Source organism: Mustela nivalis (assembly GCF_964662115.1).
Source record: "Mustela nivalis genome assembly, chromosome: 8".
In the NCBI taxonomy this organism is placed as follows: domain Eukaryota; kingdom Metazoa; phylum Chordata; class Mammalia; order Carnivora; family Mustelidae; genus Mustela; species Mustela nivalis.
In genome coordinates, this window is record NC_139027.1 from 100,967,746 (window position 1) to 100,992,429 (window position 24,684).

The following is a 24,684-nucleotide window of genomic DNA, read 5'->3' on the forward strand; positions in this document are numbered from 1 at the left end:
TAATATATATGTGAGATGAATATAAAGGGTGTGGTATATACTCATGTGAAATCTAGGGGTATAAGGATTTGATACATGGGGGCGGTAGGAAGAGGGAAAAGTGTCTAAGATCGCATTCAGGTTTCAGCTATAGGAAACGAGTGGAGGTGGTCCAATTCACCAAAGCATGGCCTCTAGAAAACGAGCACGTGTCGCGGGAGAAACAAAAGAGCTCAATTTTGGGCCAATTTTGAATTTTTGGAGTGGGTCCCCAAAGCAGAGATGACCGAGAGAGAAAAGTCTGGAGCGCAGACACACAGGCAGGCAGTGGAGACACAAAGCTGTTGGGGGTCTATAGCATGGCCAATGAATGACATGGATGCGACCTGAGGCAGAAACCAGAGGGCTCTTCTAGAGGAGCACTGTCAGTACCATCCGCAGCAAAGTTCTGGGACGAGCTCACACCATGTCCAATTCACTCCCTAACCTAAGTTCTATGGAATGTCTAAAATATGAAACAAAGAAAAGGCTGAAGAGAACAAACATTATTTGACTCACATGGAAACAAACACTTCCTTATTCTAAAGGCCAGAAGTGACAAAAGTGACAAAATCATTAAAACAGAACATGGCAGCAGGAATGGAAACTGAAACTAGAAGGCTTTACGAAAATGGGTTTTTTTTCGGAGTTGCCCTGGAGTGGCTGGTTGTTGGTAGAGGGGACCAGTCAAGGCACTCAGTTTCCGGGGCATCATCCATGGGAATCACCACTTGAGACCATTCACTTTCTTCCTAGTTCTAAGCTCATCGAAGGCACCTTTGGAAAAAGGAGTGTATTTTCCTTGGCCTACAAATTCCAGAATAGCAGGGAATACTCCAGTTTCCCACCAGGCACTAGCTCCCAGGGTGGTGCAACATCCTGGCACTGTGGTTTACACAGGAAACCAAGCTCTGAATCCAATTAAGAGAAACAACCTAAGGCTCGGGTCTCCCCTTGTGGTTGCCTGAGTTTCTGTGTCTGTAAAGGTTTCCGAGCAAGGTTCAGGCTAGCTAGTGAGCAACAAATATGGCATCTGGACCTGCCATAAGTCACAACATCTCAGAGTGTGTTTGGCACGAGGAGGCAACTAAGGGCTCCCAGACTTCCTCTCTCTCTGACACCACAGACACCAATCATGGGTTGTGGTGAAAAATCCCAATGGGGTACATCAGGACCCTTTTCCATACAGCACCCCAAGCCTTCAGGTAAAGTTGGTCCCACTTTAACTCTGTCAGTAAAGAAAGTGAGGCTCAAAGGTGAAACAACCTACCCAATGTCTCAGTGCCGGCCAGTGTCAAAGCTGGGGTGGAACGTGGCTCTCCAGGACTGTCCTGACAGCGGGCCAACTCTTACATCCTAATTCCAAGTTGGAAGGTGACTATGTTCTACATTTCCCCAGAGCTTCCAGACAATCAACAGGACAGGCAAAAAGTGGAATATCCAGATGAGAGCTTCCATCGTCTCAGTGAGTTAAAACTGGTAATACTTGGGCGCCTGGGTGGCTCAGTGCCTTTGGCTCTACCTTTGGCTCGGGTCGTGATCCCAGGGTCCTGGGATCAAGCCCCACATCAGGCTCTCTGCTCTGTAGGGAGTCTGCTTCCTCCTCTCTCTCTGCCTGCCTCTCTGCCTACTTATGATCTCTGTCAAATAAATTTTAAAAATATATTTTTTTAAAAAAACTGGTAATACCTTTTTAACAGTGAAGGTTAAAGTATTCTATTTCTCTGTGTCCATCTAATACGCAGTCAGGTTTTTTGTTTGTGTGACCCAGTTCTGTTTCCACGTCACCCATGCCTAACCCTTATGTGTGTGCCCTATTTTCTGTTGCATTCCCACTTCTAATTCCCCATGCTAACAGACTGTTAAGAAGCCTAGGGCCTAGCAAGGCAGAAGTAGTTTCCCAATGCCACCCATGGGTCAGCCCAGAAATGGACTTTCTGACACCTTGTTCAGCCTACCTACCTGTTTAACCATGTGTCCCTGCTCTTCAACTGCTCTAGTTCCGTAAACTTGAAGAGGCTTTACTCTGACTAACAAAATTAAAGAGTTCTTCTGACTTCACAGATAGCAGTCCTAGTGGTCTTAGGTCAGGTGGTATCAAATGGAGGTAAGATCAAACTGCAACCTATGGGTTGATGCAGTCAAAATCAGTCAGCAATATGAAATGCACATTGAAACCTCAAGACAATAACTGATATGATTGGGGCACCTGGGTGGCTCAGTCGGTTGAGCATCTGCCTTCAGCTCAGGTCATGATCTCACGGTCCTGGGATTGAGCCCCGCATCGAGCTCCCTGCTTCATGGTGAGCCTGCTTCTCCCTCTCCCTCTGTGATGTCTCTCACTTTCACTCTCTCCAATAAATAAATAAAATCTTTAAAAAAATAATTGATATGATTAAGGTATGACATTAGGAATGTATTCATAAGTCTGGCCTATGAAGAAAAATTTTTTGGCTCGAAACTTTCTGAAGTTAGACCCAAGTGGGTTTGATAAAAATATGTTTGAGATAAATGAATCTATTGCAACTTTTTCAAAACTACATTCATATATTAAGACTCAGCCCATCCACAAACACTTTACGCATGTGCCACAAGCAAGGCATCGTGACCAACTCGCATACCTGTTTCCTGAGGTCAGAAGTATTGCCTGAAAAGCTTCTTAATCAAATGATATATTTGTCTTTTGTGATATCCAACTTGTCTGTATGTTAAATTGTAAAGATGAATCCAGGAGTACAATAAGCCATACAAACCCCCAAACTGATGCCCTATTACTTCCCCAAAGGAAGATGCTACAGCAACTTTCATCTTCCTCCAAAAGACACAGCTGTTGGAGCGGATGTTGACCATGGGCACGCAAGGTGCCTTGCTTGGTGGGTGACTAATCAATTTCCCAGAGGACTCTGTGGGGTAGAGAGCTCCGGAGGAAATAGATGGCAATGAATCATAGTGCTCAGGAGTGGAAAATAAAATATGATTCACATTAAGTAAAAGAAAAGGTTGAGGGAGAAAAAAAACAACTAAAAATTAAAACCACATACACACACACACTCAAACATCAGCAAATACCACACTGAGCATGTCAGCGTAACTTCTGCTTTTTCAAAGCCCAAAGAAGGTAAAAGAGGGCAGATTTTCAAAACAAAGCCTAATAAATCTACATTTTATCGAAGTATTTTATTGAAAAAATGAATTATTTTTAATGAACTTGGTATTTGTTGTAAGAAAAAATGAGCCAATATATTGTTTTTCATTCAATCTCAATTTTTGTTGAATACCATCAAATCTTAAGATGGCAACTTTTTCTTGAAGTACACTTTATCTTTGTAGATAAAATTTATGCCTCATTACTTTTAGCATTCTCTGGAGTAACATTATTTAATTTCTCAGCAATGAGTTCCCTAGGAATGCAAAATAAGAGAGTAGAAGTTAGGCTCCCCAAGAAATTAATCAATAAGCAAGTCAAAAATAAACAAAACAAAAAACAAGCCTCTAAGATACTGGGATCAATTACTTTGAAATAATGGAAATTATTGGAAACAATGAGTAGAGTCATAGAGCTTATACTTCAAGTACAAGCCAATGAATAATCCATGTGGGCACCAATTTTGAGTTTCTTTGCCACTGGTTAAGTAGATAAAGATGAATGTGAATTGGTTAGTTACAAGAAAACATGACAAAAGTTTACAAAACATAAAATGAAGTTCATATTTGAAGATGATTTTGTTTATTTCAGCACCAGAGATAGCCAAATGGATTTTGAAATCAGTATGGACCAGAAATCGAATGACTTGACAGTGTGGGGCAGGAAAATTTGGGGTGGGCATCTGGGTGAGGGGGTTGTGTGACCACACTATTATTGACTAAGGGACAGGAGAGGCTAGGTAGGGAAAGAGAGGCAGGGCTATGGGATCAGGCTCACAGAAATTCCAGAAATGCAGAGGTGTATGGAAACCAGAGATAAGGGAACACAGCAGACCACCCTGCCATAGGTGTCCAGGGTGTGTGTGTATGTCTTTTTGTATGACAGTCACCTATCACCAACAAAAATAACCAGACCCTAAAAAGAAGTAAGCCATTAAAGTCGTTATCACTCATCCTTAATCAATTGTGCCACCAGTAGAGAAGTCAAAAGATTTAAGTTCCCTGGTTAGCTTTCTATAAATGACCAACCCTAAAAGCCCTCAGGGGTAGTTGTGTTGGGACCTCTCTCACTCCAAAGAACTTTTTCTGTATCCTCGCTTAATAAAACTCTATTGCTTTACTCACTTTCTTTGTCCATGAGATTCATTCTTTGACTGCGTGAGAGAAGAGCCTCACTCTCCTGCTTCATTATCTCGAGTGGTTGCTATGATCTAAGTGGTGATGTTATGAAATGAAATGTCACCCCCTGAGAAGTGGCACCAATCAGTGAAAAGGTAGAGTTGGGCATGTGGGGCCCTGATGTTTGGGAAGGGTAGAAGGGAAGAAAGGAGGAGCCAGCAATATGATCACCCCACATCCCATACCCACAGGCATCTGTTCCAGGAAGCTGGGCCTCCAGCAAACAAACAGCCTGGGCAAAGCCTTTGAATGCTTTATCATTATCTGAATTTTCCAACTTTGGGAGTTTTCTTGAGCCAAGCTAACTGACTGAAATCTCCACTTTATGTTTTATGGTCTGAACTCCTAGATACACGTTTACACTCCCAATTGCCAGTAAAAACAAAACAAAACAATGTCAGAAACAGCAGTTTGAGCTCAGATGTTTTGGTTCCCGCATCTTTCATCAATGCTACCATTTTCTATTTTGACCTACTCGGCAAAATTTACAATTTACCAAGACTTGAAGAGATCGTTCATCATTTCCAATTACCCGTCAGGAAGGCATTTTATAACCATGTCTGGTTTTCTGTAATTTATTTATCTTGTATTTCCAAATATCAAAATTCCTAACATGCAGAAACCACACTCCCAGATAATAAAGACTATGTGTTATTTTCCAGTTGACTTTTTTCAATATTTCCAGTCATAAAACGAGGATACAAGTGACCTGATTAACCATGCGGACATTTAAATCTAATGTTTTTCTGCAAATTTAGAATAACCATTTTATTACAAAAGCAATCCAAGTTTGTTACAGGAAAATTCTAAAATAAATTCTAAAATAAGTAAATAATTTAAATGATCAGCTCTATTAATCCTGTAGAGTACATCCTTCCAGAATTTGTATGAACCCATCTGTCTCTACCTCCTTATTGTATTTCATTTCATTTTGTAATGTTTATTATAACCTAACATAGTGTGTATTTACTTGCTTGATTGTGTATTGTCTAATTCTCCCACTAGGGTGGGAATCTCCTGGGGAAGCACTTTGTCGGGCTGATTCTGGCCTCACAAAGTGTCTGATGCATAGTAGGATCTCCTAAAGATTCAATCAATGAATGAAAGAATGAATAGTTGGTACTCACTAAGTATTGGAAAAATCAAAAGCCAGTAAGTACAAGCCAACCTGCTGAAAGTCAAGGATAAGGGAGGTGGGTGAACTAGAACATTTTTCTGTTCCATCTCATTATTCTTTACTCCATCTGCTATTAGGTAACTGGCCCATTAATTTCTGTTTGAACTTAATAAATTTGCGGGCATATCTTTGCTTCACTTTCATTATGGGAGAAATCGTACAAGTTGAAGATTTAGTGGAAGAGAAGCAACTCCACAGACGCACCTGCTGTAATCAGGGTCAGCGTGGAGCAGGTGGGAGGGGCGAGCCGTTGGGGAACACACAAGCGCCTGTGCCCATGCGTGCACCAGCCCTCCTCACCCCTCCGTGGCCAGGTCCCGCACTACACTGGCAGGCAGATACATAGCCAAATGTCTCTTACCCATACTCGGGGCGGGGGAGTGGGGTGGGGAGGAAGGCTGAGGAGCTGGGTAATTTCCTCAGGGACTGAAGAAAGAAAAGTAATAATAAGCCTTTTCATGTTTTTCCTTGCTCTAACATCTGGGCATTTTTAAATCATCAATTTCCCATTTACAGAAAAAAAAAAATTGTCAAGGAAGTATATCTTGATTTAAGAAAGATCCATCATGTCTTTACCAGACAATGAATTGTTCTGGAAGATTGAAAATCTGATCTCTCCCTTCCCTTTAAGTTTTTTACTGAGGATAAAACACCACGAAATAACTGCAGAGGGTACCATTCAGATGGGGCATGGGGGGGGGGCACTGATGGGGTCTAGGGGTTTTTCTTCTTTTAACTTTTTATTTGGAAATAATGTTGATCTTACAGAAAAAATTACAATAGTCCAAACCCTTTTTAATCAATAACAAAAATAAAGAGAGAGACAAAAGATTTGAACAGGGGTGCCTGGGTGACTCAGTGGGTTAAAGCCTCTGCCTTCAGCTGGCATCCTGATCCCAGGGTCCTGGGATTGAGCCTTGAACCCAGGCTTTCAGCAGGGAGCCTGCTTCCCCCTCCCTCTCTCTGTCTGCCTCTCTGCCTACTTGTGATCTCTGTCTGTCACATAAATAAATCAAATCTTTAAATAAAAAGAAAAGAAAAGATTTGAACAGAGGTATCCCCCAAACAAGATTTGTGAATGGCAAAAAAGCACATGAAAAGATGTTGGACATCACTAGTCATTAGGAAACCCTAAACCGGAAATCAGATGCCACTAGGCTTGTATCAGAATGACTAACTTCAGAAGGACTCACAATACTAGTTGTTGGTGAGGATATGAAGAAACTGGACCCTTCATACAGTGTTGGGGGAATGCAATAAAATGGTACAGTCTCTTTGAAAACAGTGTGGTGTCCCTTAAAAAACTAAGCATAGACTTACCATATGTCCCAGAAATTTCACTGGTTAAGCACCTACCCAGGAGAATTTAAAATATATATCCACATAAGACTACGTCTGGATGTTCCTAAGCAGCATTATTAGGAACAATAAAACTGAAACAAACCAAATTTCTATCAACTATAGGACAGATAAACGAAAAGTGATATATCTGTATAATGAAATACTATTGCACAGCAAAAAGGGATCTACTGACATAAGCTATGATGTGAATAATTTTAATAACATTATGCTGAGTGAAAGTCAGACATAAAAGTCTACCTATTGTATGATTCCACTTACATAAAATTTCTTAAAAAACTATTTCTAGAAAACTATATATTTACCCAAATACTCATACTTGTATCCTTAAAAATGGGTGAATTTTAGGACATGTAAGTTATAAACCAATAAAAGTACCTGCCTAAAAAAAAAAAAGAAAAAAAAAAACCTAGCATACTCTACATATTGTTCTGCATTAAGCTTTTTTTTCCTGCTCAAAACTATAATTTGAATAGAGTTCAATATCAGCTCATTAGCTCTCCCTTTTTTGTTCATGGTCATATAATGTTTCATTGTATGTCTGTGCCAAAATGTAAATAAATTAAATAGCCAAGCAAAGGAATACTCGCCTTTCCCCATTCAGTCCAAAAGGCCTTCAAGGTATTTAACTTCTGCTGTGCTCTTTCAAAAAAAAAAAATTTTTTTTTTTTTTTTTTTTTTTTGGTAGCTCTTTCAAAAGCTACAAATTCCCTCATTCCATTCTTGAAAATCTCTGGCATGCCCCTTAGCAGATGCTATTGGGGCCTCACTCATGTCCCCTTTGCACTTACCACCCTCTTAACAAGTCTAGAGTTTCCATGGCAAGTACCAGCGGCACTCTTTCGGAAGACTCTGACAGCAACACACTTGACTCACCCATGGGTAGACCAGAAGACCAGGGAGTTACTGCCCCCTGAAATGGTCCTCACCGATGATGGATGGAAATCAGTGGATAAAATACCCCAGCGACCTCACTCCTTGGTGAAGCAACTCTGAGATGAGGTTGATCATCTCCCAGAGCTCACCTGCAGGACAGAGACCCCCTTGCCCATACTGGCAATCTGCCCAGTAAAATGACTGCTTTCTCCTCCTTGTTTCATTTACCCACTCCCCCCACTGTCCTTCCCACCAAGAAGTGACACTTAGTTACTGGCTCACACATCTCGTTCTGTCTCCTCCACCCTGGTGCATTTATAAAGACAGAAGCGAACCACTAAGCTCACAGGCATTTGGATTTAGGATTAAGAGGGCATATGATTTCAACAATGTGTTAATTAGAATGCTCTAAAGGGACAAAGTGAGGTGCTACGGTTAAGACGTTAGCATCATCAAGATCTGTGTTCACTTGCTTGCTCGGCCAGCATATGGACACATAAATAACTTATGAGTGTTTGCAAAGACATTTAATCGTTCAAGGTTTAGGTTTTTTTCCGCAGACCTTCTTTACGGGGCCAAGAACACAACAGTCGAGCCACCCTGAGCATATGCTTTATGACTTATAACTCACAAAAAGCATTTCAATGGCAAGTCTTTTCCATGCTAACTTGGAAAAAGTCCTGTAAATTTATGGCTGCAAATTCCAACCAACATAAAAGCTCTCCCTCTTCTCCTTCCAGCCAAATTGTCGTCCCGCCAGCTGAGAGAGCCAAGGTACTGAGAAGAGCAGAGAAATGAGATTTTTACAGGATTCCAGCCTTCTCCTAAAATGTAGGAAAATACACACATCCCTATAACTGACAATTTATTCATTCCACTTGCTGCTCTTCTTTTACTCGGAGCTTGAGCAACTGTAGGGGCAGATGCCAAGTCTCACCATCTGAGGCAGCTACCTAGGCGGTGACCAGTTGTAACTGGAACAGAAGAGCTCAACACCTCCAGACACTTTGTGAGTCCATAATGAGCTGTCCTGGTATGAGATAAGGCAACAATCTCCAGCTGAGGACTGAGACAGGTTCCTCTGCAACCTGAGGGTATGCGGCTTTCAATAAACATCTCTCATTTAATACTAAATTAGAATGTCATTAAAGATTTGGGATTTTGCCCAAGGTGATAACGAAGACTGGCACTGGTAAAACTTTTAAATTTCACGTTGTATTTGCATAGGTTAGCCCAGGCAAAGGAAGCACAGTAGAGTGCCTTATTGATTCTAAGCCAAGGTCAGCAGTAGAAACTTCCCCAGGGAAGGCCGAACGTACCTCTCTGCATGTTAACTTGGGTTTGGCCACAAGACTTCCTTTAGACAATAAGATAATACAGAAATCTCCGTGAAGAGGCCTTTTGGGTTTCCACTTGTACCCCTGTGCCTCTGTCATGGCCATGAGAAGAGCCTGCTTTGGGTAGCAACTGCCCACCAGCCTCACTCAGAACGCGCTCAGGTGAACTGGTCCGAGCCTGTATCTCAGCCAAGAGAAGCCAAGCCTAGCTGGACCTATGCCAGAGGCAGAGCCACCCAGGTGAGCTCAACCCAGATCAGTCAAACCCCAGTCAACCTGTAGTTGCATGAGCTAATAAGTAAATGCTCATTGTAAATTTTCCACTGAGTATGGTCGTAGTATGCTGCATGGTGACAGCCCAGCCAGAGAACAAAGGGGAAGTACAGGAAGCCAAGGGGAACGATGCACAATAGCTTTTCCTTGTTTCCTTTCCTGGGACAAACGGGTGGCAACATACAGGATACAATGATGAAGTCCGCAATCGCTTTGAAAAGATCCCTGTGATTTCTCCAAGAATATCCCAACTTCCGTGTCCCTTGGTGGGACAATTCTAAGATGTGTCCTACAGATCCCCCAGTGGGATTGAGCCCCAGGTACCCACTGTCACCTGCTCACAGTCACATCCTGATGGCCTCCCGCCCTCCCAACCTCACCCTCTCCTTCACTGAGTGTCCAGTTGTGTCATTGCACACAAATTCTTGATGCAAGCTAGGATATGGCCCATCTTTACAAATAAAAGCTAACATTCATCAAGCACTCGATTGTGCCAGACACCATGACACACAATGACTTCACCACTCTCCATTTTCTCATCTGTAAAATGGGGACAAAGACACTACCTCTCAGGGCCACGTGAGGAAAGAATGGGTAATGGACCTAGAATAGGCCTTGACATTGCGAGCCATAAAGCAATGTTACTATTTCTAACAAGACTCACTTGTCCTTATTGCTATCGGGCTTCTAAGCTGCATCTGCAGGTCGGAAAGAACCAGTAAAATTGAGGAAACTACAGAGGGGAAAAGAACAATGACGAGAAAACAGAGAAATTCTTCATGAAACCCCTTTAAAATTCTCAGCCAGTGGATGGCAGCACTAGCCTTTAACTAAACAGGCAGCGGCAACAGGAAAAACAAGCATTCTCCACCGTATTTCATAGGTGAGATCCAGCCGCATGGAAAGAGAAGAAGCCGAGAACCAGAGAGCATCCGAGAGGAATCCCGTGGAAGACATCAGTCAGGCTGTGCTCCCCTGTGTGCACTGAGGCTTGGGAGGTATTTCTAGTGGAGCTGTTTCAGACGCGCCCAATAGTGGGCTGAGGATCTTGGTCTGGTGAGGCCTACGCTTCCACTACACCCTACCAGAGCACCCTCTGGGTACCGAGAAATACAACATTCAAACCCGGCGGCTGGGGCCTCAGGACTCAGCCAGGAAGAGGAGATGGATCACTCAGTTGGGACTGAAAATGACCCATCCCTGCTTACCCGGGGGAAGCAGGGGGTCTTCCCAAAGGTAGCTGCTTACTTGCTGCTTGCCAGATTCTTCCTGGGTCAAGTCATCCCACCAGCCCTACCCTTCCACTGCATGCTCCTCATTCCAAGATCCAAACAGAGGTCAGGGGAAGGGGAGGGAGTAAATCCCACGTGCTCTGATCACACCTGCAAGAGGGCCGCCATTTCTGTAGAACCCGCAGGTGACATCAGCATGGCAGGATTCAGCCAAGTGCACTGTGGAAGCCATCACACAGCTGGGCTTTGAACCCTATCTGCGTCAATGCCTAACTGTGACCGAGGGCAAGTTACTGGAGCTCTTAGCACTCAGTTTCCCCATCTGTAAAGTGAGGATAATAATGATCCTACCCTTATAGGGCTGTTGAGAAAATGAAATGTGACCATGAACTCAGTGGTAGTTTCACGAGGCCCAGTGTTTGTAGCTGAAGCCTTCCTGAGATCCCATGGAAACAAAGCCATTCGGGAGATAGATAGACCATTTAACCCTTCCCTACCCTCTCTACTGGCTCCCCCAAGTGAGACATGAGAGAGCCACACCTTCATCACCTGCCACTCCCCACCCCGCCACTGACAACGGGAGGAAAGAGAAAAAGAATCTTTCCTACCAACTACACCCCCTTTGCTCTGCCTCACCCCTCCCTCTCAATCCCGCTTTTACAGAGTGAGGCGGGAGGGGAAAGGAGAGAATGGCCTTGGCTCTTCTAGGCTATACCCATCTCAACTTCTTCCTGCTGTCCTCCCTTCTCAGCCCAGTGCCATTTTTCTCATTAAGTTACCAGCTATGCACGTGGTTTCCTTTCATTCTCTATCATAATGTTGTTAATTCCCTTCGTACAATACTGGCATTTCACGTGGTATTGTGGGTTGCAAAGACAACCACAGTTCTCCACTCTTCCTACATGCCTGCCTTTTGCAAGGCAGCTTTGCAATTCCCCCCATCAAGGGCTGGAGTTGATTTCTCTTCTCTTGAATCTGGATTGACCTGTGACCTGTTTTGACCAAAAGAATCTGGCAGATGCAGCCCTGTGTCATTTCAAGCCCTAGCCTCGAGGAGGCTCGTGTGCTCACTCTCTTGGAGCCCTAACCCGTGGGCGGATGACAGACCCTCAGAACAGAGGTGAGCCATCCCAGGCGAGGCCACCACCGCCAAACCGGCCACTAACTGAAAACACATGTGTCAGCCTAGCTGCACCAGCCGGGCCAGCAGAGCCCAGCCCAGACCATCAACCTGCAAAATCCTTAACTAAATAAATGGCTATTATTTTAAGCTACTATGTTCTGGGGTTGGCTTTTTTAATTTTTTAAGGTAGCAAAAGCTAACTGATGGATTGGGCCGTAAAATAGGACAGAAGACTTAAACTTGCCTCGCATTTTGCATGCATTTATTTATCCTTCATAATAATAAAAAAAATCCTCATAATCTGGTCCTGCTGCCACCTCCTTTATTACAGGAGCCCTATACCTGCTAAGCGTAGGGTGAAATAGTGGACATTCTGGACAAGGTAGCGATGGGAGTTATTCACAGTTCTTGAGAAGCTGCAATGACACTCACAAAACTAAACACAAGATGAAAGACCCATGTGCCATCATTCCCATGAGTAAGGCTACCTGGAATGAATGCAGAAGCTATGTGTCACGTTTCAACATTCGCACCAAGGTCAATTCTCCCGTGTCGCACCTCTGAAAGTATTTTTCATTTGGGTAACAACGGGGTGAAATAGAGCATCTTGGAGCCCTGCCTGTTCCCGCTATTGTTAACTGACCACTGATTTTCACTGAAGTTGTTTTTTTTACAGAAGCCAAACGTGAAGATGTTTTATCTCACAGGAAAGACCGAGGAAGTGAAAAAAGAAACCTCTGACCTTAAAAGACAAGTCTTTAGCAGCAAGATAAGACGTCGGTATTTATATCTGGAATTTTGCACTTCCTTACCCTACTGTCATCACTGTTAAGAAAATTCTTGGTTGATGCTCTGAGGTATTTCTTTCTCACGCCTTTATTTATTGTCTGTCTGCTGGGAGGCAGAACCTGCGCTAGAAGACATGAGGTGAGAAGACAGGAGACAGGCTCCCTGCTGGCCTCAGGGAGCCTGAAGTCAAACAAGAAATAGCCATGTTGATGATACAGAAGTATCTGGTCACACAAATGACTATTATTTCACATGACAGGGAAAAGTATCTTCTGTGCCATGAGCAGATCCCAAGCTGTCTAAGCTCATGGAGGGAAGGTGGTTGGCTTCCTGAGAGAACTGTATGTCTAGACCAGGACTGGCAGCATTGATTTGGGGTTCATATTAAGGAAACAATCACAACAGATTATATAAAACCAGTTCTCCTATGTTATTGTCTTGTCGTCTTATGCCAGATGGGTTGGCTTTCTCTGAGAGCAGCAGTGTCTAAAAGGCAGCCCACACCCCAACTCTTGATCCAGAAGGAGCGGACGTCTGGGCACTGGCAGATCTCATAAGCCTGGGTAGACTAGCCCTGGGCTCAGATCCCAGCTCATTGTGTGGCCCTGGGTGAGTCACATCATCTCAATGGGCTCCTATTTCCTTACTCGTAAATGAGTGCAATGCCCTCGACCTTAAATAGTGTTGCAGTGGTTATAAATGAGAGACCTTGAAACGAAGACAATGTTGGATGTTGGTGTTGTTCATGAATCTGCTGTGGGGGCAGGGCCGAACATGGCCGAACAGTTCATCAGAGACAGCTTGTCTCTTCTCCCTGGCATCAGTGGAGGAAGATCCAAGGCTGGCGGCTGGAGCCACCCAAAGTCTCGCTCACGTGTCTGTGTGGCCTTATGTGGGACTGGCAGCTAGAACCCTGAAACATGGCCTTTATAAGGGGACTGGGCCAATGGTAGCTGGTCTCAAAGACAAGTGTGCCTAAAGAATGAGAGAGAGCCAAGGAGAAGCCATGTCATCTTCGATGATCTGGCTCTAAGACCACTCTGTGTCCCTCCTGCCACCTCTCTGTCACTGAGTTCTACCCAGATTCCAGGAGAGGGAAAATGTACTTCCCTGCCTGAGGGAACATGGCAAGGTTCTAAGCAATATTGTTGTGGCCACTTTTGGAAAATCAGATCTGCCAGTGGTGTCTACTGACATCCCTTTGATGCTATTTCCCTGTTATATGATGCTACGGGGGAAAAAAAAAAAAAAGAGAGAGAGAGAGAGAGAGAGAGAAAGGTGGTGATGGAAGAAATGTACAAGAGAGGGAGAGAGCAGACAGAGTAAGGCTTTTATGGGGTCCCACCATCGCAACCCTCCTTGGTGAGGAACCAGCTTCTTTGTGCTCCCTGATGGCCACATTTCTATGATGGGGATAGCAGCTGAGCCTCCTTCATGGTGGTGGTGTGGGAATTCAATGAATCAATCCATTAAAGTGCTTAGAGCCTCACCTGGCACGTAGTCCATGCTCCATAAATGGGAGCTATGGTTTATGCTCTCCTCAACCGCCTTGGCGTAGGTTTGACCCTGCGGCCATCCATCACACGCTGATTCCCTCAGATACCTGGAAACAGGGATGCAGCTGCCCGTCAGAGAAGTCACACCCCTGTCAACCAAGCTAGAGCGCACAGTCTCTCTGACGGCACAGAACAAACTGGAAACGAGAAACATCCCCAGGATGCCACACACCGGGTTTTATCATTTCGATGTTACATACCCTTCACGCCGGCATGTCCTGTCTCCCTCTTCAGTTCAGCCCCAGCCTCTCCAATGTCCCGAAGGGCTTGAACATTTTATCTTTTCCAGTGGAAGTTCAGCAGTCTGGATCTTTTGCTTCCATCTACAACACACAGAATTAGCCATTTAGGGTTTTGGAAGCATTTTAAAAATATCATGCGCAACCACATAGAGGACTTGTCTCAATGGGCTCTGGAAGGATCCAGTGATGGCTAGGAGTGCAGCCAATGGCCTTCCCTTCCTTGTCTGGCCCCCATTCCCACCTCTGGACCAGGTAACTAAAGACAGGCGTTCTTTACCAGAATGTCCTCTAAATCCCTATGCTAATGCTCAGATTTCTAAAACTCCCAAAAAAGTCTTTCACTTAAAAAAAAAAAAAAATGGGGCTAATTAGTAACCAAGCTGTTTTTGTATCATTTAAGTGTCAATTTGTTTTCTATTATCCCCTTGCATCATATCAGCATCTACAAATTTAAAGAGTTGTGCAATCTTCCAGTCTAGAACTTTGGAGATGGGACCAATCTGAATATGAAATTCTGACTTATCCCCCTATTTCACTTTTTTGTATCAAAGCCCTAACCTTTCCAAAATTACCTGAGCACACAAATGCAGTCAAATCACTCACACACACACACACACACACACACAAACAAACAAACAAACAAAAACCCAGAAATAAAACACAACTATTAGATCAAAGCTCAAATTCTTTTGACCACAACCACTAACACCTGGAGCCCACATCCTTGGCAGAGGTGAACACTGTTATAGGTTGACTCTCTCCTTCTCTCTCCCCTACCCACACACATACACACATGTGTTTCTTTTCTAAATAAATGTTCATTGTGTATCATCCTACACCTTGTGTATTCCATGCTCAAGATGTCCTATCAAACTCCCTACATCAGTGTAAGAAGATTCTCTCATTTTATTTTTGCTACTCTTTGGTAATATTTCATGGTTTCAGCTCCTCCATCAGGCTGTGTAACTGGACTGACTCCCTCTCCAGCACATCACGTCCCTTGCGTCCCTTCATTCTCTGGATTCCAGTTTGGCCTCTGGCCTGGAACAGCCTCCCCGACCCTCTCCTCACTCTCAAGAAGATTCAGTTCTCAGATCTGGGGGCAACGCATTTGATCTTGAATCCCAGCTGTGTCTCAGGCCCCATGTTTTGCTCTCTGCTCAGCAGGGAGCCTGCTTCTCCTTCTCCCTCTGCCTGCTGCTCCCCTTCCTGTGCTCTCTCTGTGTCAAATAAATAAAATCTTAAAAACAAAAAATTAAGAGATGTATTCATTTATTTTAGAGAGAGTGTGCTCATGAGTGTGCAAGTAGGGGGAGGGGCAGAGAGGAGAGAATCCTCAAGCAGATTCCCTGCTGAGTGCAGAGCCTGACCAGAGGTTCCATCCCAGGATCCTGAGATCATGACCTAAGCAGACACAAGGGTCAGATGCTCAACCAACTGTGCCACCCGGGCGCCCCCCAACTTTCTTTTTTAATACAGGTTTTCCTCTGACTCCTATGTCACATATACATAGGTAAGATTACTGATAAATAGTCAAAGTAAGCTTTAGGGCCCATTCACATCACTTCACAATGTCTTCTAATTTCTGCTAACAGATATACAAGGAGTTGGGAGTTAATTTATTGACCCACTATATTCTGGGTAAGCCACACAGTGACACCAAGCAAAGGAAGCCATATAACAACAGGAATGGAAACCAATACAATTAGAAGTAATGAGATTAATTTAATGTATTAGATGATGTTGTTTGGCTAAAACTCAGTCATTCCTTGTAACATGAATATAGCAGAGTTTCCTCTTCTGTGTGGGAAGGACTATCATAAGAGAATAAACCAAGAATTTTCCTTAAAATTTTAAAACAAAGACTGTAACAAAAGACAAAGAAGAAAAACGTATAACCATAAAAGGAACAATGAGATATAACAACTGTAAATAGGTGCATAAATACATAAAACTTAATAATAAACATAAATGAAGTAATTAATAGTAATGCAGTCACAGTAGGGGACTTTAATATTCCAGTTACATCAATGGACAGATCATCCAAACAGAAAATCAACAAAATAAACAGTGGCTTTGAATGACACATTGGACCAGATGGATTTAACAAATGTTTTCAGAACATTCAATCCTAAAACAGCAGAATACACATTCTTTTCAAGTGAACAAGGAACGTTCTCCAGAACAGATCACATATTATTCCACAAAATAAGTCTCAACAAATTCATACCATGCATCTTTTCTGACCATAATGATCTGAAACTAGAAATCAAAAGAAAAAATCTGGAGGTTAAATATATGGTACTAAACAATGAATGGGGCAACCAAAAAAATCAAAGAAGAAATTTAAAAATACATGGAGACAAATGAAAATGAAAATAAAATAGTCCAAAATCTTTGAGAAAGAGCAAAAGCTGTTCTAAGTGGGAAGTTCATATTAATACAGGCTTACCCTAAGAAGCAAGAAAAATCTCAAATAAACAAGTCAACCTCACACCTAAAAGAGCTTGAAAAAGAAGAACAAACAAAACCCAAAAGCAGCAGGAGGAAGGACATAATAAAAATTAGAGAAGATACATGAAACAAAGTATAAAAATAAAACAGGTCAATGAAACCAGAAGCTCATTCTTTGAAACGATCAACAAAATTGATAAACTTTTAGCTACATTCATAAAAAGGGAGAGAGAGAGGGAAGGGGGAGAAAGAGAGAGAGAGAGAGAGGAAATACTTAAATAAATACAATTAGAAATGAAAAAGGAGAAAGAACAACCAACAGCACAGAAATGCAAAGGATTGTAAGAGAATTTTATGAAAAAATTATATGCCAACACATTGGACAACCTGGAAGAAGTCGATAAATTCCTAGAAACACACAGCCTCCCAAAAGTGAATCAAGAAGAGATAGAAAATGTGAACAGAATGATTCCCAGCAATGATATTGAATCAGTCATCAAGAAACTCCCAGCTAATTGAAGTTCAGGACTAGATGGCTTCACAGGGGAAGGCTACCAAACACACAACGAAGAACTGATACTGATTCTTCTCAAACTATTCCAAAAAGGAGAAAAGGAAGGAAAACTTCCAAATTTGTTCTATAAGAGGCCAACATTACCCTGAAACCAAAACCAGATAAAGACTCCACTAAAAAAGAGAACTACAGGCCAATATTCCTGATGAACGTGGATGCAAAAATTCTCACAAAATATTAACAAACCAAATCCAACACTAAGTTAAGAAATTATTCACCACAGGGGTGCTTGGGTGGCTCAGTGGGTTAAGCCTCTACCTTTGGCTCAGGTCATGATCTCAGGGTCCTGGGATCGAGCCCCACATTGGGCTCTCTGCTCAGCGGGGAGCCTGCTTCCCTTCCTCTCTCTCTGCCTGCCTCTGCCTACTTGTGATCTCTGTCAAATAAATAAAACCTTTTTTTAAAAAAAGAAGAAATAATTCACCACAAATCAAGTGGGATTTAGTCCCAGATGCAAAGATGGTTCAATATTCAGAAATCAATCAATGTGATACATTACATCAACCAGAGAAAGCATAAAAGTCATGTGATCTTTTCAAAAGATGCAGAAAAAGCATTTGACAAAGGACAACGTCCATTCATGATAAAAACCCTCAACAAGGTAGATTAGTAATATACAGAACTGTTGAGTCACTATACTGGACACCTGAAACTACTATAACACTGTATGTTAACTATAGTGGAATCAAAGTTTTAAAAAATTAAATTAGGGCACCTGGGTGGCTCAGTGGGTTAAGCTTCTGCCTTCAGCTTGGATCACGATCCCACAGTCCTGGGATTGAGCCCCACATCGGGCTCTCTGCTCGTCAGGGAGCCTGCTTCCCCCTCTCTCTCTGCCTGCCTCTCTGCCTACTTGTGATCTCTGTCTGTCAAATAAATAAATAAAATCTTTTTAAAAAATTAAAAAGAAAAAAGAAAAAGAATCACCCTTAAATGCAATTTGGTGTGTGGAGAGGCTTGCAAGAGAGGGAGGCACCCATAAACAGACCACCTGGGGTCAGAGCAGGCTGGGGCCCCCTATCATGCTGACTCTCGGCCATGTGCTCATAAAGTGGAATGGCAGGTGGAATGCTTACACAGTTCTAATGATCCCAGTCTCTTTTCCACTCTCCCTCCACATTTCTCAAGCCGAACTACTATGAAGCTTTCATTTCTTACCCCACTAGACTGCACCAATCTTTCCTTGGGGGCAGGCATTCTCTGTGTCCTAAGCCCACTCTGCTCCTTCCCTGGACCCTGCCACAATTCAAATTTGTAGGACCACTTGGTCCCAAGGCAAATTAAATAAATGCAAATCCAAATGGCAGGCACCGAAATTACCTAGCAGAACGTGTCCAGAAGGCTCCGCTCTTCAAGGGCTCTTCTTCCTGTTTACATATCTAAAAAGTTTTAAGCATGCCCCATGCTTAGGTCACACCCCAAATCAACAACAGTAGAATCCCCAGGGGTTGTACCCCTGCAGCCCTATTTTTCAAAGCCCACCGGGTGATTCCAGTGTGCAGCACAGGTGAACCAGAGATCTAGCAATTAATGGCTTTCAAACTTTTTTGACTTTGGTCCACAGTAAAAAATACTTTTCACATCATGACTGATACCATACACATACATTCAAAACAGAAATCTTTTTTTAAAGATTTTATTTATTTATGAGAGCGAGAGGAAGAGAGAGAGAGAGCATAAGTGGGATGGGCGGAAGGAGAGGGAGAGAAAAATCTCAAGCAGACTCCAAGCTAAGCTTGAAGCCTGATACAGGCTTGATCCCAGGACCCTGAGATCATGACCTGGGCCAAAACTGAGTCAGATCCTTAATCGACTGAGTCACCCACAAGCCCCAGAAATAAACATTTTATAAAACAGTACTTAGCTCTTATGCTCTGATGTTTTCTATCCCATTCACTTTTATTGAAAACAAGGCTGGGGGCACCTGGGTGGCCCAGTCAGTTATGTTTCTGACTCCTGGTTTTGGCCCAGGTCATGACCTCATGGGTTGTGGGATGGAGCCCCACTATGGGCTCTGTGCTCAGAGGGTAGTCTGCTTGAGATTCTCTCCCTCTGTGCCTCTACCCACTCACATATGCACACACACACACTCTCCCTCTCTCTCTCAAATAAATAAATAAATCTTTAAAAAAAAAAAAACAGACAAGGCTGTATGTGCCCAACTTCCCATTTCACAATCTCTGAGGGAGGTCATGACCCACAGTTCGAAAAACACTGCCTTAGATGACCCAGAATAGTTAAAGTAATTAGTAAACACTATCCTCAGAATAAACACGTATTTCAACAATTCCCACAGAGGATGTATGAACCCCTGAGAATAAATCCGTATTTATAGATGCCCATTTTGAAAATCTGTATAATCCAATCTTTCATTTGATAAAACAGGAAAGGTCAAGCTCATAGGTACATTCCCTCTTCTATGCACATATGCCTGTGTACTCATCTATTTGAAAAATCTTTAAACAGCTTCCTGGTGGACACCCAGACTAACCACTCCTCAAATTCAATGATGTTTCAATGTGTGTAGCTCAGGAGTTCTGGTCTTAATTTTCCCATTGCTCATGCACCATTGTTTATCACACAATACGGAGCCTGATGGAGGTATTTGCATTAATACTGTTGACTGAGTTTTAGCATCCTGGCATACACTTCCAATTCTAATTTAGCAAAATAATGTACAAGGGAGGCTGATAAACACATCTGGCCATCGGGAGAAGGGGGTTTGCTGTGACTCTTAGTTACCATGCTTATAACACCAGACCATAGTTTCAGGTGTCTAGTGCTATCACGACACAGACAAAAAATAGAGAGAATTCAATATTGCCACCAATATTCAATTTTCACCCACGTTGCTTCAGTAGCATCCCTAAGTGCTTAAGACAAAGTGTTCTGAGCCCCTGGGGGGAAAAAAGCTGCCAGGCAAAATACAATTAGCCAACTTCCAAGGGGGTTCTGACTTACAAAAAGACAAGAATTCAGCAAACCCAAACAAGTCTTAGGTATAGATATAAAACTGAGCTAACGGTAGATATATAACATATGGCATATGTTATAAAATCCTCCATACAGAAACGTCAAACACCAGTCACATAAAGATCATCTTTATATAAGAAAAATATAACTGATCGTTAAAAAGAACAGCTGACAGATGGAGGCTTTCCATCAGTAGGGGTGAAGCAGCTATAAGGGTCTGGGAAGCTGTCCCAGCCTTGCTGTGTTGGTCTCATGGAGTGCGCACAGAGGCATTTCCTCAGCGAAGGGTGTCTGTCCTCACTTGGTCATGAACTTTAACATGGTCGTGTTCCTAAGAGAAATGTAAATTCATTTCAAACTTACATGGGTTGCCTAGCAAACCAGATTTTCTCCAGGGAATACTAAAGGGTTTCTCACCTTGACAACTTTAAATTATCTAGAGTTTTAATTTCATTTCTCTATGGAAGAAAAAAAGCTAAATTTATGGGGGTGTGTTTTGATCACAACTATTCACTGATGAACAAATACTGATTAAGCATCTGTAAGGTGTGACTGCACACACCTAATACTCATCGGAAGCTCTAAAGCCTTATGAAATATTTAAAAACTGAAACCCTCAAGGCAAAAGCAGATTGAAGAAAACAGACTGCCAAACAATGTCACCTAAGCTGGTATGTGTTAAAAGGAAACATTGCTCTATAATCCCAAGGAACTGGGAAATGTGGAGTTACACACAGTGAAACAAGGTTTCTTGCTGTTGTTATTATTGTTGTTGTTTTTATTGTTGTTGTTGTTGCAAGATTTCCAGAGCCTCTATGTGAATCTAATCTGGAAGGGTTAATTTATGTCCAAGTATCTCCCCAAATTCTTTAACCAAAGAGCCCTTATTTCCGACTATCTCAGGATTAGAACAACTGTGAAAGATGGTCACCTGGAGCATGTTTTCTCCCTCTCTTTGCCATTTCCCTAAATTAAATATATCAGAGAAAGGCACTGCCATCTATCTCTCTGGGGGGAGGACAGAGAGAAAGAGCGCAAAGAAAATGGTGCTGCTATTATTGAAGTAAGACTCCATAGGGCTGGCTTGTCCAACACAGCAGCCACTAGCCCTGCAGAGCTATTGATTGCCCACAATGTGGGAAGTCCGAATTCAGATGTGTTGTTAAGTAGAAAATACACAACAGGTTTTGAAGTCTTAGTGAAAAAATGTAAAACCCATTATTAAAAAATTTTTACATTGCACATGTTGAAACTGATATACTGGATTAAAGAAAATATATTATTAAAATTAATTTTTGGTGGCTGGGTGCCTCAGTCAGTTAAGCACCTGCCTTAGGCTCAGGTCATGATCCCTGGGTCCTAGGATAGAGCCCCACAGCGGGCTTCCTGCTTAGCAAGGAGCCTACTTCTCCCTTTCCTGCTCCCCCTGCTTGTGCTCTATGTCAAATAAATAAACAAACAAGCAAATAAATAAATAAACATTTAACTTTACCTATTAAAAAAAATTAAGAATATAGCCACTAGAAAATTTAAAATGATATATGTGGTTCACATTATATTTCTTTTATTAAAGATTTTATTTATTTATTTGAGATAGAGAGAAAGCATGAGCAGGGGAAAGAGGCAGAGGGAGAGGGAGAAGCAGACTCCTCACTGAGGAAGGAGCCTGAATCAGGGCTCGATCCCAGGACTCCAAGATCACAACCTGAGCTGAAGGTGGGTGCTTAACCAACTGAGCCACACAGGTGCCCCATCACATTGTATTTCTATTGGACAGCATTTCCTTATAGAACAGCCCTCAAAGCCTTACTGGTCACTAATACCATATGGCTATCCCCTATCCCTTGTCTGGTGAGCTACACACACACACACACGCACACACACACGCACACACACACATGGTGGCTGCTCAGCCTAAAACACCTTACCATCTACTGCTATCTCTTGCTACAATCCTGCCCATCCTTTAAGCGCCATCTCAAACTCTAGCAGACAACTGCTACCATTTATTAAGAATTGATTACAGCCAAGGCACTGTGTTAAGTACCTTTCATGTGACTCCCTTAAGCCATCAGAGCAGCTTTGTGAAGAGGACAGCATTCAATTCTCATTTTATAGCTGCAAGAGATGTTCATGGGCAGCACCAGCAGCTGGTCAGTGGCAAAGCCCAGAGTCATCTTTGCTTCATCAATCACCACTGCCCCCTCTGGTGGTCCTTGCCATCACACCCCAAGGCTGCTCTGAGTTTCTGAACACATGTATCCCTCACTGCCAGGAACCCTCCCTGCACTTAGTTAATGGGTCTTAATTTGTATACCTTTTTTATTGCATGGATTACTGCACTGTATCATCACTACTATGAATCTGTGCAATCCACAGGACTCTCTCTGAAGACCAAGATGAATTCTACTATTTAAATCTTCATGGAAAGTAATACTTTGAGACCTCAGTCAATATTTAATTAATGTACGGCATATTATATAAACATATTATACACTCCTCTCATGCCTTTTACAAATGTAAATTTTGTTGTTGAAGTAAGAATTGGGTAAATGAGGTGGATGGTCTTTACTGACAGGTAGACTCTTAAAGCAAAGGGAAAGAGAGCACCTGGAAGTCCAGTTCCCCTTTGGTGGAGGAAACCTCTGGAGACCTTCCCATTGCCATTCCTCTACCAACAAAAAGTAGTTTCTATTTTTCAGCTCTTACAGTCAAGCTGACCCTGTCCTCTGCTCCGACCTTGTCCCTAAAGGGGATCCTGCCCCCGACCTACCCCAACCATAGTGACAGGGGAGGGAGGGAAGGAATTAAGATAGTAATCCTGGGTAATTCCAAAACGTCACATTTCTGGTAAGCTTAGAAGACGTCTTCCCTTACCCATTTGTTGTCTGAAAAGGGCACAATAAAAGCAGACTAAAGACCTCTAACTGTACTGATCAGTCATTCCAAATGCTGATGTTTGCATGAGAATAGTAACATTTTCCAATAAAACACCTCCTGCTGACAGTTCTAGAAATATCAACATTTGGAAAAATATTTTTTGGTAATAGAAATTACAATACCTATGAAAAACCAGGATTCAATTTATTATATTTTTATGCCCTTCCCAAAGGCTTTTGTGTAATGGAGAAAATTTAGATTACTTCAGATCACTTCAAAATGGATGTCCCAGCTAATTTTCCTTAACCAATGATCTCAAATCTTTTTCCCAGAAGCCAGGTTGCCATGACTATATGAAGTTTTCCTCACTTACGTGTACTAATGTGAATCCAAGTGCAAGGTCTACCTCCTCTCTAGGTCAATCATTTTTCTTCTCTGGTATGACTTCTTTCAAAGGACAAGCTAGGAATTTTCTTGACCTTCAACAAACTCAACCTCAGCACTGGACCTCCAAACTAGATTCTTTGACTTTTATTTAAATATATTTGATTACATTAAGTAAGATCCACAAGATTACTTTGAATAATATTCTCACAAATATGTTCGGAAATATGTTTTGGAAAAACTCACAAATATGTTTTGGAAAACTCTTAGCTTCAGAAATGATGAGTATTTCTAGGAATGCCTATATATCCATGGTAATTTTCAACTACTTCTATCTCCGTTCTGCCTATTAACGAAAGGGGCAAGTAATTCACATATTTATCTGATTTAACACACATTTGTTGGATTTTGTTCTAGGTCTAAGAGGGACACTACAGGGGCACAAACAGGTTCCTGTTTTCGGATGTAGGCATCCGAAGAGGAGGTGAAGATGGGTGTAGGTTCAAGTAGGGGAGCATGAGGAAAAACATTTAGACAGAACCACCTGGCTAATAGCAGATGTGTCAAGGCAAAGGCATGAGAATCTGGGCTGACTCTGGGGGCACTGAGCGTTTGGGAGGAAACAGTGGTCAGGGAAAGGCCTGGACTCAGGGGAGGGCTTCTGTTGTTGCGTAAGGTAAACCTACAGAAGCCCCTGAAATCTCTGTCTGGGGTGGATGATGGAGGTGGAAGGACAACTTAGGGCAGATAATGAAGAGCTGAGCTAGGGAACTATAAACTTGAACTTGGAAAGAAAGTGCCAGACACAAGAGCTCTTATGCCAGATGCAAGGAGGAAACATCCATTACAGATACCCCGAGGAGAAGAAGTCGGAAGGGGCAGTGTGGGCAGGTGGATGATGATTATATGTTTAGATAAGGCAAGCCTGAGGGGGGAAGTCCAATATGAGTTGAAAAATGAATAGGAATAAATGCATAATCTGCATCAGGATAAATGGTCCCCTCCCCCAACCCACATATGCAAACAGAAAATGTCAGGAAGTTGTATAACAGGTGCCCTATATTAGTAGCGCTAAGGGTCATACTGCCTGTGTGGGAAGCAAGGAACCTAATCT

General features: G+C 42.5%; 1 protein-coding gene across 12 annotated transcripts in view; it reads right to left on the reverse strand.

Annotated features, from left to right (window-relative positions):
• RIN2 (Ras and Rab interactor 2) overlaps positions 1-24,684 on the reverse strand; it is a 221,975-nt gene that overhangs the window by 163,870 nt on the left and 33,421 nt on the right. For 5 of the 12 annotated variants that reach the window (XM_082743157.1, XM_082743160.1, XM_082743156.1 and 2 more), the window contains one exon: positions 14,264-14,386. Coding sequence is in view for 4 of the 12 variants with exons in the window: in XM_082743155.1 (XP_082599281.1) it covers positions 7,468-7,519; positions 13,998-14,020 (75 nt within the window). In the remaining 8 variants the exon portion in view is untranslated. Of the gene's footprint in view, positions 1-7,467; positions 7,520-13,997; positions 14,111-14,263; positions 14,387-24,684 lie in introns of all 12 variants that reach the window. The other 7 variants (XM_082743158.1, XM_082743145.1, XM_082743159.1 and 4 more) reach the window with 2 other exon arrangements.